The sequence below is a fragment of the Podarcis gaigeae genome (genome assembly GCF_964106915.1).
Source record: "Podarcis gaigeae genome assembly, chromosome: 13".
Classification (NCBI taxonomy): Eukaryota; Metazoa; Chordata; class Lepidosauria; order Squamata; family Lacertidae; genus Podarcis; species Podarcis gaigeae.
Window position 1 is genome coordinate 18,075,590 of NC_139689.1, and position 15,738 is coordinate 18,091,327.

The 15,738-nt window shown below is 48.8% G+C and overlaps 2 protein-coding genes across 6 annotated transcripts; one reads left to right on the top strand and one right to left on the bottom strand.

Moving 5' to 3' along the window:
- The first annotated feature begins 80 nt into the window (after positions 1-80).
- On the top strand, positions 81-5,495 carry SLX1A (SLX1 homolog A, structure-specific endonuclease subunit). 2 transcript variants are annotated; one of them, XM_083707679.1, is made up of 7 exons: positions 81-614; positions 691-899; positions 1,365-1,416; positions 1,543-1,863; positions 3,012-3,145; positions 3,289-3,376; positions 3,884-5,495. In XM_083707679.1, exons 2-7 carry the CDS (start codon positions 727-729, stop codon positions 3,911-3,913), a joined length of 798 nt encoding a protein of 265 aa, XP_083563805.1. In that variant the 5' UTR covers positions 81-614; positions 691-726; the 3' UTR covers positions 3,914-5,495. The 2 variants fall into 2 exon arrangements, with proteins under 2 accessions (XP_083563805.1, XP_083563806.1); XM_083707680.1 differs by having other exon boundaries at positions 94-899.
- LOC310829344 (zinc finger and SCAN domain-containing protein 12-like) lies at positions 4,807-14,426 on the bottom strand. 4 transcript variants are annotated; one of them, XM_083707661.1, is made up of 5 exons: positions 13,874-14,426; positions 11,237-12,149; positions 9,396-9,513; positions 8,674-9,151; positions 4,807-6,739 (listed from the first exon to the last, which is right to left on the bottom strand). In XM_083707661.1, exons 2-5 carry the CDS (start codon positions 12,026-12,028, stop codon positions 6,724-6,726), a joined length of 1,404 nt encoding a protein of 467 aa, XP_083563787.1. In that variant the 5' UTR covers positions 12,029-12,149; positions 13,874-14,426; the 3' UTR covers positions 4,807-6,723. The 4 variants fall into 4 exon arrangements, with proteins under 4 accessions (XP_083563787.1, XP_083563786.1, XP_083563788.1 ...); XM_083707660.1 differs by having other exon boundaries at positions 11,237-12,192; XM_083707662.1 differs by lacking the exon at positions 13,874-14,426 and adding an exon at positions 13,234-13,355 and having other exon boundaries at positions 11,237-12,192.
- Positions 14,427-15,738: the final 1,312 nt, after the last annotated feature.

The following is a 15,738-nucleotide window of genomic DNA, read 5'->3' on the forward strand; positions in this document are numbered from 1 at the left end:
TTCCGATTAGACCTCTTTAAGGTTTTCTTAATAAGTCTATGCTCCCTGCATACCCCGTGACGTCACCCGCTCCTCTCGCGGGAGGTTACCCACGTGGGCGGGGCATATCTTCCCCGCAGCCAATAGAATGCAAACGAGGCCGAACTCAAAAGAAACGGTTAGCCGGAGCTAAGGTGGAAGGTTGACGGGTAGCAAGCGGACCGAGATGGGGACAGTAAAGTGGGGTGCGGGGCATGATGGGAAACTGCGGATAGGCTCAGGCGGAGCATGATGGGAAAGGGAGGGGCCTCTGTTTGAAAGGCGCAGGGCATGATGGGAAATGCTAAAGCAAGAACTATATTCCGGTAGTGCTGCATGGCAGGCAGAGGTTCAATAGGTGCAGCTCTCCCCTCTATGGCAATAAAGAACCCTCGCTGGGCCGTTCTTCCTCCAAGAACTGTGTTGACAAGCAGCAGCCCAACATGTCCAAGACTCCCCTCCATGGAGAGGCAGTGATGCTGGATTTCTGCCCTGCACGTATCTCTTGAAAAGGAGCCCTGCCAGGAGAAGAGGCGGCAGCCCTATACTGAGCGGTGTGGAAAACGGGAAGGCGTCGGAGCAAAGGAAGAGCAGAGGTGAGAGAGGAACAACAGGTACTGCTAGAAGAGTGCGGGACTCTTCGCCTAACACTTGCTTTCTCCTTCCTTGTAGGTCTCCTCGGACGTGCCTGAGCCCTCGGCGGTTGCCATGGTGGTGGAAGTGTGCAACTTCTTTGGGGTCTACCTTCTGTACTGCACCAACCCTCGTTACCATGGCCGAGTCTACGTCGGCTTCACTGTCAATCCTGAGCGACGCATCAATCAGCACAATGGCGGGAAGCGACGCGGTGGGGCTTGGAAGACGAGCGGCCGTGGTCCTTGGTAATGCATAACAGCCAAGGAAGCTGCGTTATTCCCATAGCTGTCAACTTTTTCCTTTTCTTGCGATGAATCCTATTCAGAATAAGGGAATGTCCCTTAAAAATAGGGAAAAGTTGACAGCTATGGTTATTCCAAGTCAGACCTTTGGCCTATTCAGCTCAGTAGTTGTCGACCACTGACTGGCTGCACCTTTCCAGGGTTTTATACTTGGTGGACGGAGGGGGGCTTTCCCAGGCCAGCCTTAACTCGACATATCAGAAATTGAACTTGGGATTTTCTGCCGGTAAAGCAGGTATTCTACTACTGAGCTTTGACATTCAAATTTTCCTTTTCTGTCTATGTCTTCCATCTCGGTATGTCCATTTTCTAGGCCAACCATTCTGAGGAGACTTCAGTGCATACTGGGAACTAGACTTCTAGGCTGTGCATGCTGGGAAATTGAATTATCCTTCCTTTTCCTTGCAGGGACATGGTGCTGATCATCCACGGTTTCCCTTCTGATGTGGCTGCTCTGCGGGTAAGGCCCTTCTCAATTTCCGCTCACCTTCCTTTTCCTTTTTAGCAGTCGGGTTCCTTTCCCCACAACTGCTAGCCCCCCACAAACCTAAGCAATCTCCTTTGATTTCCTCTCTCTTCCACACAGTTTGAGTGGGCTTGGCAACATCCGCACTCCTCCCGCCGCCTCACTCACGTGACCCGCCGCACTTCGCGGGAGCGTCAGTTTGACTTCCACCTGCGTGTCTTAGCCCACATGCTCCAAACTGCTCCTTGGTGCCGTCTGCCCCTCACCATTCGCTGGCTCAAGCAGGAATATTGCAGGGACTTCCCTGCAGGCCTGGAACCTCCGCTACACATGCCGGTGGCTTTTGGGCAGGTCCGAGCTGTCAAGACCAAGGGGGTGAAACCTTCAGAGGTCAATGTGGCTACTCCAAAACGCTGCAGCATCTGTCTGAAAAAATTCCAGGTAATGCTGGGTCTAGCATATTTGGTATCCTACCCACCTGTCTTCATGGACTGGCTGGATGCAGAGGAGTGGCATTAGCTAGGGAAGGGAAGAAGGCTCAGAGCCCGGGGAGTGGTGATGCGATGACTGTGAGTGGTCAGAAGCTGAAGAAGAGGGAGCAGACTGGGAGATGTCAGAAGCTGAAGAGAGAACAAGGCTTGGTGAGCAGGAAGAGGCTGTGGCAGAGAGCAGTCCAGATGTAGAAACAGAGGGGAGTGGTGGGGAGGCTGCTGAAGAAGCCAGGGAGTCTCCCCCTTTCTTCTGGTCTCCCAGAACATAGAGAGGAATGAAGAGGGTGGAGCAAAGAGAGACAAGACCAAGGAGCCTCAGGTTCCTGGGGAAGGACCTGCAGTAGAAGCCTTAGAGAGTGGTGGGGAGGCAGGGACCTTCAGTCCCCACAATTGCCTCCTTGAGGCAAGACCTACTGGGAAGAGTTGCTGTGATCACTAGCCCTGCATTGTTTGGGTTTTTTTGAATAAAGAGTTAACTTCATTGACACCAGATGTTCTATTGCTGGCCTGCCCCTGACTCCATCTCCTGACACCTGTCAAAGTTGGGCCGCAGGGGTAGGGGGGACAGAGAAAGATCAGGGTCAAAAAGGTTCCCCGCCTCTCCTTTAGCAGGAGAATGGATTGGAGTGAGTGGGGCAGGGAAGGAGGGCTGGAAGCCGGCATTCCTGAATGGTTTGAGAGGTGAGATCTATGGAATGAGTGTCCATTGCCAGATTTTTGAAATAATCTGGGGGAGATTTGAATTCGGGGGAATAGGAACTTTGAAGTCAGGACACACAGGCTGTTGGAGAATGCAAAAGCCCTACTAGATCAAGCCGAAGGTCGATGCAGTCCAGTCCTGTTCTCGCAGTGGCCAACTAGATGCCTCTAGGAAGCCGAAAAGCAGGAGTGCAGCAGCACTACTCTCCTCCCTGGTGATTCCCTGCAGGTGATACCCAGAGGCACCCTGCCTCTGACAGTAGGGGGGAAACACAGCCATTGCTGTGTGCCTTTATGATAGAGGAATTGGTGCTGTTTCCTCCTGTGTCTGTTATTGGAGTAGGGCTTAAGCTAGAAGGAGTTGAGGACTGTGTTTTGGATTTCTTTCCCCCCCTGCAGGATGGTGACAATGACATCCCCTTGCACTGCTTCCACCCTGGCTGCACCATGGCTGCTCATATGACTTGTTTGTCTCGGGCTTTCCTAGAGAAAGAGCCGCTTCACTTCCTGCCAATCGAAGGGCAGTGCCCGGGGTAAGCAACTCCTCCTGCACACTGGCAGAATTAAAAAGAGGTTGGAGCAGGTTGACAAAATTTGAAATGCTGGTCCTGAGCCTGCCTCATCCTGCTCCAGCTACCACACTGAGAAAATCCCGCTTTCTCCCCCTTTCCCCCAGCTGCAAGAATCTTGTGCTCTGGGGGGACCTGGTTCGTCACCATAAAGGCTGTTACGGCAACCTAGAAGCTGATCCCACCTCCTCCCAGGTAAAGGCCTCTAGACGCTATTTCTACATTTGACTAGTTTGTGCTGGAAACTATATTGTGTTCAAGCAGATAGATTAGGGTTGCCATATTTCAAGCAGGTAAAAACTTGGACATTTTTAAATGTCCGCTATTTTTAAGGAAAATCAGCAAGAACGACACTGCTGATGTGGGTTGCCATATGTTCAGATTTTACCAGGCATTTTAGTGATTTCCCCCCAGACACTGCTTCCAACTGCAGTATTCTGGTTATGTCTAGGAAATTCTGGCTGTATGGAAACCCTAAGATAGATGTACACCCTTGTCATAATTTAAGCCCATCCCTGTCCCTTATACGCCTTTCTCCTCCAGCCAGCTCCCTTTCCTTCCAGTCAAGTTAATCTCCTGCCTATGCTGCTTAAATTCTCCCTCCTTTATTTGGCCACATCACCTCTGGCATAAGCCCCACCTGTTCCACTCCGCTATGTTGTTCCTTGCACGTTAATCCATTTCCTTCCTTTTATGCTGCAGGAGCATTGGACTAATGAGCTGCAGTTGTGAAGGAGGAGTCCTGTGCTTTTGCAAAAGCTGTCCATGGCTGACCTTTTGTCCTTAGGGCAGCAGAAGAGAGCCCAGGAATTCCGACACTTTGTGTGACCCTTCTGAAAATCCCAGCATGCCCTCTTCCTCTTCCCTGGGTCAGCTCCTGTGTTTGCTTCTTCCCCAGCTGGATCTGGGCACTTTTAAGCTTCCAGCCCCAGAATCATGCAACTGACAAGTGAAATAATTAATTCTCTTAAGTGAAATGATTAAATAAAAGGACTGAAGGATTCAGCAGGATGTCTATGAAATAAGAAAAGCAGGGGTGGGAGAACTCAAGACTTGCAAGATGAATGAAAAGCTCCCGTCCTCCAGGATTTTCTGGCTGGGAACCACGGAGAGTGGATGTTCCAGTGCATTGGGACAATGGTGGGAATTCTGCCACTGGCATTCAAAACACTGAAAGGGCAGAGCAGAGCAAATTGGGGCCAGAAGAGCAAGAAAAAGCACCCAAAGAAGAGTAGTGGAGGGGAACCTGTGGCCTTTCGCGTGTTGCTGGATACAGCTCCCATCATGGCTGCCCTTTGGCTATGCTGGCTGGCTCACAACTACTGCCCTGGAATGTGGTCAAAATTAGGACAATTTTATATCATGCCTATTGCACTGGCTGCTCATACAGAACAAGGAAATGGCATGTTTCTTGACCATTCGTAAAATACAGTAGGTTCTTAAGGCAATAGTTGTACTTTATATTTGCTTGAATTTCTTCCTCTGTTTAAAGCACTTACAATTCATCCCCTTAGGCTGGTATTATCCCTATATTGCATAGGAGAGGACTCAGTGAATGGTGGCACGCCTAAAGCCACTAAGTGAATGAAATGAAAGTTCAGCCAGAGACTTCTCACTGTTAAAGTATGTCGAGGGTACATTTACTAATTTTTGAAAGCTGCTTTATAGAGGCCCAGTTCACTTGTTAATGCTAAGCCAAACCAGGGCTTGGCCCCAGCAGTTGGCATGACCAGGGAGGAGAGCAGTGGCTTTGGTCTGGACATCTACGTGTTTGCATATCCTCGTTAAGTCATGAGCTTTGTGTTTTCAGAACAAGTAGGTCCTCCATTAAAATGTGATCTTCTTCCAGCATAATCAGAGTTCTAGATCTTAAAGAGGCTAAAATAAAGCCCATATGGGGAACCAGGAGCATATACAAATGAGCCCAACAAACTTAAAAACCCTTAATTACCCATAATGACCATGTGAACAGATCTGCAAATGCTTAAGCTTGCGTCTATTTTGTGCTTTTTTTAAACAAAAGATCCAAGATTGCACTTAGGAAAGCTCAGTTTCTCCCCTGCCATAAACAACATGTTAAAAAAAATAATCCGTGTACTTCTGATCTGCTCTTTTAGGAATCACAACCATAGATAGAACAGGACTATGAGAGCCTTGAAGAGCAAGAGGCATCCTGCTTAGGGAACAACAGCAACTGTTGCCAGGTTTTATTAGAAGCGACGTCTTGGTTTTTTTAATGTTTGAATTTTTTTTTGTAGGTGGTTTTTGTACCACATTTTGGGAAACACGAGAATAAATTATTAAATAAACAGAAGCGCTGTTGATTTTCCATTTCTAGAGAGTTAAAAGTTAAAATACACCACCGACAGCCAAGTCAGTTACACCGTGCATTACTCAACCTGTACGGGGCACAGTCACTATCCTGCATAAGTAGTAAGCCGTGCCAAGGAATCGCAGCAGGACCCTGTAAAGCGTTCAGCAACAAGAGCCATTGCCCAGACGTTTCCTATTTCCCCATCCAGCCCTCCCTTTCCAACCTGGGCTGCCAAATTTCCAACCAGCCGCTGCACTTGTAAGCCTTTAACAGCAGCAGGATGTGTAGATATTCACAACTGGTAGTGTTATCCCCATGCTGAGAAACTGGTTGATTTTATGCCACGAATAAAGGCACAAAAGCACATTTGGAAAGTGCTTTTCTTGTTCAGTTGGCAATCCTATTTCCAGCTCAAGGCCCGGAGTTTATACACGAGTTAGGCTGTACCCTATTTCCCCCTGGGCTCCCTCGCAGTCCAGCATGCTCCTCTGCTCCTGGAGCATATTTTGCCTTTTAAATGCTTAAGAACAAAACAAGCACCTACTAAATCAGGCCAATGGCTAGTCTCTCACCTAGCATCCTGTTCTCACAGTGGCTACCCAGATGCATGTGGGAAACCTACAAGAGCACTCTTCCCTTCTGTGCCTTCCAGCTTCGGGCTGTTGCCATGATGTGAACGGTCAGTTTCAGGCATGGGTACAGCAAGGTGCTGAAAGTGTACTTCTGACTTGGCAAAGCTTGCTTGGATACAAAAACGTTGAGTGAGACGCTCAAAATTTGCAGTCCTCCCAGTGGCACCTGCCCATGTCCTGATACATATTCCAGCTCCAGCAAGTGATCCCATGATAACGTTAAATAAATAGATGAAACCTGACCCAGGGCCGCCTTTCTGGATCCGAATGACAATGGATAGTTTTCCTTTCTCTTAAGATGCTCTCCCAGTTTCACGACTTTGCCAAATGACAGAACGGATAGTACAGACCCTTCTCCCCCACCCCTCCCCACCCCCTGGAAGCTGCTTGCCCTCAGACATCCTTTGATCATAGATTTGAGATGCACACAAGCAACAAAAGCTCTAGAAGCCACCCCTCTGCCAACAGCATAGCCAGCCTTCTGAGCCTCCCAGCGCAAACACCCGGCTGCAGCCTCTTCACCTCTGGATACAGGAGTAAATTCCTTTGCTCTCTGCTCAAATCTGTCGCACCAACAGGAGACAGCAGGAACTTCGTCAAGACCTTCCTTGGCTGCAACAAAAAGGAGAGAAGGTGTGTTATTGTAAGAAAACAGAAATTCAGCCCTTGTTTTCTTGTCAAAATTTGGTCCATAATGACAGCCGACGCAGTGTGGCGGTTGGTGTCAGACTAGGACCTGAAAGACCAGGGTTCAAATCCCCACTCAGCCATGAAGCTCCCTGGGTGACCTTGGGTCAGTCACTTACTCAGCCCATATAACAACAACAACAACAACAACAACAACAATTTATTTATACCCTGCCCAACAACAACAACAATTTATTTATACCCCGCCCATCTGGCTGGGTCTCCCCAGCCACCCTGGGCGGCTTCCAACAAAGTATTAAAATACAGTGGTCTGTTAAACATTCAAAGCGTCCCTAAACAGGGCTGCCTTCAGATGTCTTCTAAAAGTCTGGTAGTTGTTTTTCTCTTTGACATCTGGTGGGAGGGTGTCCCATAGGGTGGGTGCCACTACCGAGAAGGCCCTCTGCCTAGTTCCCTGTAACCTCACTTCTCACAAGGAGGGAACTGCCAGAAGGCCCTCGGGACTGGACCTCAGTGTCCGGGCAGAACGATGGGGATGGAGACGCTCCTTCAGGTATACTGGACCGAGGCCGTTTAGGGCCTAACCTACCTCGCAGGGTTGTTGTGAGGAAAAAATAGAGATGGGGAGGGCTATGTACCTCCCATTGAGCTTCTTGGAGGAAAGGTGGGATAAATACATAGAATCATAGAATTGGAAGGGACCATAAGGGTCAAACCTGCAATGCAGGAATCTTTTGCCCAACGTGGGACCCGAACCCACAACCCTGAGATTAAGAGCCTCATGCTCTACTGACTGAGCTATCCCTAATTCAGGCTGAGTTTGAATGCAGAAAGTGTGGAACAGATGCTCCCGGGTTGTACCACTTCAGAATACAAAGGGAGGGGTGGCTTGCTTGAATGTTCACCCACATGTAAACAAGCACATGCACACATCTGCACTATCATTTGACAGCAGTATCATGCCAATAAAGTAACATGGCTTGCTCAAAAGAAACCTGGGAACTGTAGTTTTTAAAAGGGTTTTCTGAGAGTTGTTAGATGAGGCCTACCCACAGGGCTACAATTCCCAACACTCCCTGGGAAGAGGAAGCGACTATTACGCCACTCTGGGAATTGCAGCTTTGCAAGGGGAACAACCAACAGTCAAAACAGGTTTCTCAGTCCACCCTCTTCATGTGGCTCAGGACCACAATGCCTCAAGGGCTGCCTCTCTCCCTATGATCCTACTAGGACCCTGAAATCATCCTCTGAGGCCCTTTTTCATGTGTCTCCTCCATAAAAGTCTGGAGGGGGCCAACATGAGAACAGGCCTTTTCTGCAGTGACTCCCTGATTGTGCAATGCTCTCACCAGGGAGGTTCGGCTGGTGCCTTCATTATACAGTGGTACCTCGGGTTAAGAACTTAATTCGTTCTGGAGGTCCGTTCTTAACCTGAAACTGTTCTTAACCTGAAGCACCACTTTAGCTAATGGGGCCTCCCACTGCCGCCGCACCACCGCTGCACGATTTCTGTTCTCATCCTGAAGCAAAGTTCTTAACCCGAGGTACTATTTCTGGGTTAGCGGAGTCTGTAACGTGAAGCATCTGTAACCCGAAGTACCAGTGTACACCTTTAGGTGCCAGGCAAAAACATTCCTCTTCCACCAGGTCTTTGGCTGACTGACATCAATGCCTTTGGCATTGTGGGTGGGGGGGATTATTGGGCTGTTGTATTTTGTGTTTTTTATATTGTACTTTTATGTTGTGAACTGCCCTGTGATCTACAGATAAAGGGTGGTATAAAAACAACAACAACAACAAATGCTTCCTTTCTTACTGGCACACACCCCACCCCCACAAGATGCGGCTAATGGGCAAGTCAGAGTCGGCAGAGGAGAGGAACGGAAGGCAGCTCCTACCACGAATGGCGCCTCTGGTGGTTCACGACGTGCGACCTCCGCGTGAATCTCTTCCCGCAGTAAGCGCACTGGTGGGGCTTCTCCCCCGAGTGGACGAGGAGGTGCTTCGTGAGGGTGGTGTTCCTGTTGAAGCTGTTCCCGCATTCCGGGCACTGGTAGGGCTTCTCGCCCGTGTGGATCCTCTCGTGTCGAATGAGGTCCCACCTCTTGCGGAACCTTTTCCCGCACTCCTTGCACAGGTGGCGCTTTGCTTCCGGGTCGGCGAGGACTCCTCTGAGACCCCTGTCCTTGATGACCCGGACCGAGAGGCAGCCCCCCTTCTGCTGCATCCCCACGCCGCGCTCGCTCCCGTGCGGCCTTCTAGGATCTCCTCTGGGGAAAACAGCCTCCCCGAATCCTCCAGGAGCTCTCCTTCCCGGCTCCTCCACTGCAGGCTGGTGAAGCTCCTTGGCCACAGCTCTGCTTGCAAAGTAGCTTTCTGTTGGGAAAAAAGAGAGAGGGGCGTTTGGGGTGGAGACGCCAACATGCCATGTTCTGCATGCCGGCGATCTTGGGCTCAGTCCTGGGCGGCTCAGTCCTGGGCATCTCTGGTAACAAAAAGAAAGGAGGGCAAGCAGAGCTCCTGGGAACTGCAGTTTTCTTAAAGGCCGCTGTATTGCAGAAACCTAACCCTGCAAAAATGGAAAAGCCATCCTTCCAAGGCACTTTCCTGTTGCGATTACCTTGCAAGCTGTTATCCTCGTCAGCTGGTTTGGTTTCCCTGCGAAGATGTCTCTGTGTCGAGTCCGACAGGTCTACAATGGGGGAGTTTACAATAACCATCTCAATCGGCACCGTTATCTGAAAGGAACAGAACGGGAAACGGTTGAATTTAGGTTGCGCAGAACAAGAAGCCCCGACAATAACGGACTGGCATTACAAGCTACAAGAATTTGCTGAAATGGCACAGTTAACAAATACCCTGAGAGGCAATTCAAAACAAAAAATTATGGAAAAGTGGGATAGATATAAAACATATGTTCAAAAATACAGTAAAGGTTCACTATCTATGCTGGCATTTGATTGACGTTGGAGTGAGACTGAGTTGGGAAATAAGACTAAGAGCACATATTGACATAGGAATGTATTAGATAATATGTAAAGAAATATATAATAATAAGAGTACATTCATTTGTAAAAAAGGAATATACAGGAAGTCTAGTGTGTTGGTATGTATATGATTTTTTGGGGGAAATTGTTTTTTTCTTTGTTCTTTCTTTCTTTTGTTTGTTTGTTTGTTTCATTTTCTTTTTAGGTATATAAAATCTGTATATAATTTTTGTATACATGTTGGAAATTATAGTAAGTCCTGTAATGTAATATGACAATGTTTACCGATGAAATATAAGAATGTTAATAAATAAATTAAAAAAGAATTTAGATTGTGCAGAAACTGATGCCGAGTGGCACCCATAGAAGCTCAGTTCCTGTATTCAACAAGTCAGGTTTCTAACCATTATGGGTGCACAAAGATAAGTTTCAATTGCATGGGTTTGAAATGAAATGTTTCGCCAGAAGAAAAATGAAAGCGTGGTCAAGACTCCCTGTGGCCAAGTGACGAGATTCCCCATACAAATGTTGACAGTGACCACAATGTACGGTTCTTGGAAAAAGGCAGGATATATAATAACAATATCAATAATATAATACCACCTGAAGGATGTGAATAAATAAGTGCTAGCAGCCAGGGTGCATACAGATTATCAGAGCAGAAACACTGGACGAGGGAAAGTGGAGCAACAGCTTTGTAGGGAATGAAACCAGAAAAGAACTGCTATCACTGTGCCTCAAGAGGCCAGCAGTGTGTGATGCAATCACCACAGCTAGTATATGAACAGAGTTTGTTGACAAGCTTAACCCCCCCCCCCCCCCCGCAATTCTGTGGTGAGGAATAACCTTCCCACTTTCAGACAAAACCACAGCCCACTTTGTGTTGGCCACATGGGGCTACAGTGGATTTTTAATTGGTCTCCTCTGCATCCATCACACACAATCTACGCTGCTTTTAGAGGCAAAATTTTCAATATCTGTTACTTGATAGTTTGTGGGTATTTCCCTCCCAGTACATATACAGTGGGAAAACGGTTGTTGAACCCTTTGGAAGTCTAATGTTTCAGCTTTTGAACGCCGACAACCCAAAAGTTAATGCTTTTGTTTTCGAATGCGCCTCAGAAGTCAAACGGCTTTTGAGGGGCGTTTTTCCTTTTTTTCCAATGGATTTTGCTGACAGCCCATTGCACCTCAGTTGTCAAACGTTTCGGAAGTTGAATGGTCTTCCAGAATGGATTATGTTTGACAACCGAGGTTCCACTGTATTCAGGGAAAGATGGAATCTGACAGTTCTCAAGATGACTTGTACCCTCATCTCTATTTTTCACACTGCTCTTGCACTATGAAAAGCTGATTAGACCCCTAGCGATATGTCCCCACCCTTTCTGCTAGACAGAATTCAATTTCTAGTTTGCAAACCCATGAAACCCTCTCGGCACCCCCAGAAAAGACCAGGGCTGATTATGTCCCATACCTGTTGGGCCCATCTCTCAGTCTCCTGCTGCTCCTGCAAAAACTCCTCAGCCAGAGCCACAGCCCGGTCACAGGTCTCCGGCCCACGTTCCCTGATCCAGTCTTGCATTTCCTGCGGCAGGATGACAAGGAACTGCTCCAAGATCAGCAGGTCCAAGATCTGCTCCTTGGTCTGGCTCTCGGGCCTCAGCCAACGGTGGCAAAGCTCCTGGAGCTGCTGGCACGTTCCTCGTGGCCCCTCGGCATCCTGGTAACAGAAGTGCCGAAAGCCTTGGCGATGGGCCTCTGTGGCCATGTAGCTGTCCAGCCTCAAAATGGCCACCTTCACCTTCCCATAGTCGCCCTTGTCTTTCGCATCCAAACCAAAATAGGCCTGCTGGGCTTGGCCACTGAGGACAGGCACAAGTCGAGTTACCCACTCCTCTCTAGGCCACTGAGAAGCATCGGCCACTCGCTCAAAGGTGGCCAGGTAGGCCTCAGTATTGCCCCCCTGGGACAGAGGAGGCAACTGTGGGTTGTCCCGCACTGAGGCCGCCACTGGAGTGGGCACCACCTCCAACGCCCGCTGCCATTGGCAATCCCAGCTCTGAGGCGGCTCCTCTGCCAGCTCCTGCTTCACCCTGGGCACAGACGCTCCTCTCGCTAGCTCCTCGGCAGCGCCACAGGGGCTTACGCTGGGGAATTTACCATTTCCTTCTGGTGAAGCGCTCGCTGCTTGGCTCTGAGCCTCCATTTTGACTCGAACCGGCAATGGAAGTGTCAGGTCTGCCATTTCTCCTTGGGGAGCCGCCATTTTGGGAGTGGGCGTTGAAGTCTGGCCTCTTTGCTTCTCAAGGGACTGATGCAGCCGCCGCTTTCTCTCTGTTTCAGTTTCTCACGCTGAGGAGAAAGGCCTCTCAATCTCTTGACTTGGCCTGCGGTTAGAATAATCTGTGGTAAGGCAGTGAAGTCATTGTCCTGTCATGAAAAATGGAACACTCTTAGCCCAGGACTGCTCATCTGAAGATTGTTCCATTTTTATTCTCACCCTGCCTAATATTCCAGTCCCCAGGTGTACAAGAAAGGGGGGGTGGAGTCACAATCCCTGGCATGGAGATACAGTGATGACTGATAATAACACAAGATCCCTCAGAGAAAGTAAAATACAAGTTGATAACCCTGTTCGCCCTTCCAACAACAATTGCTAGTTATTATACATGGTGGTCAGCCATCTTGGCCTTTGGTGCAGACACAACCACTGTCCATGCACTGTCACTTGATAAGAGCATTCAAATGAGATGGAAGCCATAGAGAAGAATGCTTTATGCTTTTAAGTGCTTAGTCCAGTGTGGTGTAGTGGCTGGAGTGTCTGACTAGGACTTCGGAGGCCAGAGTTCAAATCCTCTCACTCAGTCATGAAGCTCACTGGGTGGGGTGACCTTGAGCCAGTCAGTGCCTCTCAGCCTAACCCACCTCACAGGGTTGTCGTGGAGATTGAGGATGGGAAGAACCATGTATGCCACCATATACAGATCTTTGGAGAAAAAGGTTGGATATAAATGCAATAAATAAAATAAATAATAGCTACTACCAAGTTGCACTTGGTCACAGACTCAAGACTGATGAAGTGGGCCTAACTATTTTATCTTTCGCTTTCAATGCAGCCAGGTGGAAGGGTTAGGGTTAGGGTTAGGGTTTGTTGATTGATTGATTGATTGATTTTGATTATCTATAAACCTATAAAGATGCAAAATTCTATAGTGGTAGGGAACAAGAAAATGAAAAAAGAAGTGAAAATGGAGAAACACTTCTCCAGAAAAGAAAGAAAAGTCATATCTGACAAAATGTATACAATGTTGGGGAGCCGTTCTGAGAGGAGCCAGAACCGGATAAGAACACAAGAAGGGCCTTGCTGGATCAGGCCAATGTCCCCTCTAGTTGTGCATCCTGTTCCCACAGTGTCCAACCTGGTGATAGGTCCACCTCCCACCCCCCTGGGTCAAGGCATTGCTGCCTCACCTTTTTCTCTAAGGCAGTCAGGGCCTGACCCACACATGCAGGAGGACTGTACCACTTCAGTCTTTGGTACAGGAGTGGGGACTCACACGTTCCACTGTCCCGTTATGTCAGAAACTTCCTACAGTCAAAAAACTAGTACAACCGAGACAGTGAGCTAAGCTAAAAACAAACAAACGAAGATGCTTCGATTTCCTGATTTGCAGGGAGCAGGTGCCCTTGACTCATCGTGCAAGTTTAAAAAAGGGCACGCTCCGTCGACAGTCCTTCGTAGTACGTACAGCGAAATCTCGACGGACCATGCCAGGAAATGATCCCACCTCATTCTGCTGTGTGCGTATGTGCGTGTGTGCGCGCCTATGAGCATATATATCTATAGGTATACAGTCCAAGCTGGATCTACGAAAAGGGAGTGTACAAACGCGTGTCGGGTCATCTTTCTGCAGCCTTCCAAAGACAGCAAGGAAGGGAGTGTATGCGTGCATTTGCAAGGGCAAGCAGGCAGCCCTAGTCCAGGTGTGATCCCAACCCCCCAACCCCCCCCGTCCGCTCCCCGCCCCCCCCCCGATCCAGGGAGCAGAAAACTCTGGAGCAGAAGGGGAACCACGTGGCCCTCGGAGGGAGGAAATGATTCTCTTCCTACCTTTTGCGTCCCTCCTGGCAGCTTCTCTCCACCCACATCTGGAGGCTCGCACTGCGCAGCCTCTCTGGCTTTGCTGCTGCTGCTGCTGCTGCTGCTGCTCTGACAGGGGCGGGGGGCGGGGGCGGCGCGCGAGGGGGACCCAAAGCCACTTTCAGTTCCTTCCCCACTTCGGGCGGAACGGGAAAGTGCCGTAGCATTTTGCATCCCCTTCAACGGGTGTCTCGGAGCCTCTCTAGGCTCAGGGCTTTTGTATTTGATTTTTTAACCCTTCGAGTATTTCCGCATACGGCTAACAGCTTCTTGTGCTGAAGTTGACTTGGCTAAGGATGGGCGAATCGTGTCCGTTTTGGGTACTCTCAGTTTCTCGCTTTCCGTCCTGAAGTTCAGCTCTCCACATTTCCACATGCAGATTTGCTTGTTTAAAGTCTTTATGAAAATTCATCAGCATTCTTCGGGTGAAATCTTCCTAATAACGCACCCATTCCTATGCGCAATTTTGCCTCACCTGCAGGTTTTGGTTAAGCAATATTCCCAAATGGAATCGTGGAGTTGGAAGGAACCCCGGGGTCATCTAGTCCAACCCCCTGAAATGCAGGGATCTCAGCTTAAGCATCCATGACAGATGGCCATCCAACCTCTGCTTAAAAACCTCCAAGGAAGGAGAGTTCACCATTTCTCGTGATCTGTCAAACAGCTCTTACTATCAGAAAGCTTTTCTGAATGTTTCCAGGGTTCCTCAACCTCTGTCCTCCAGATGTTTTGGGCCTACAACCCCCATGATCCCTAGATAGCAGGACCAGTGGTCAGGGATGCTGGGAATTGTAGTCTCAAAACATCTGGAGGGCCAAGGTTGAGGAAGCCTGGTTTAGTCGGTACTGTATCTCCTTTCTTGCAACTGGAAGCCATTGGTCCAGAGGAGGAGAAAACAAGCATGCTCCCTCCTCCATGTGACAGTGCTTAAGATATCTGAAGATGACTATCATGTCTCCTCTCATTCGCCTCTTTTCCAGGCTAAACATACCCAACTCTTTCAAGCGCTCCTCATAAGGCTTAGTTTCCAGACCCTTGACCACCTTGGTTGCCTCCTCTGCACACATTCCAGCTTGTCAATATCCTTCTTAAATTGTGGTGCCCAGAATTGGACACAGTATTCCAGGTGTGGTCTGACCAAGTCAGAATAGAGTGGTACTACTACTTCACTTAAAAGACGCCTGAATTCACTTAAAAGACGCCTGAAAGACGGGAGAATGTACTACTACTTCACTTAAAAGACGCCTGAAAGACGGGAGAATTAAAAGACGCCTGCTTCTTGGGAGAAGGGCAATGACAGGCCTAGACAGCATCTTGAGAAGTAGAGACATCACCTTGCCAACAAAGGTTTGTATAGTTAAAGCTATGGTTTTCCCAGTAGTGATGTATGGAAGTGAGAGCTGGACCATAAAGAAGGCTGATCGCCGAAGAATTGATGCTTTTGAATTATGGTGCTGGAGGAGACTCTTGAGAGTCCCATGGACTGCAAGAAGATCAAACCTCTCCATACTGAAGGAAATCAACCCTGAGTGCTCACTGGAAGGACAGATTGTGAAGCTGAGGCTCCAGTACTTTGGCCACCTCATGAGAAGAGAAGACTCCCTGGAGAAGACCCTGATGCTGGGAAAGATGGAGGGCACAAGGAGAAGGGGACGGCAGAGGACGAGATGGTTGGATAGTGTTTTCGAGGTTACCAGCATGAGTTTGACCAAACTGTGGGAGGCAGTGGAGGACAGAGGTGCCTGGCGTTCTCTGGTCCATGGGGTCACGAAGAGTCGGACACGACTAAACGACTAAACAACAACAACAACAACAACTTCACTTGATCTGGACAC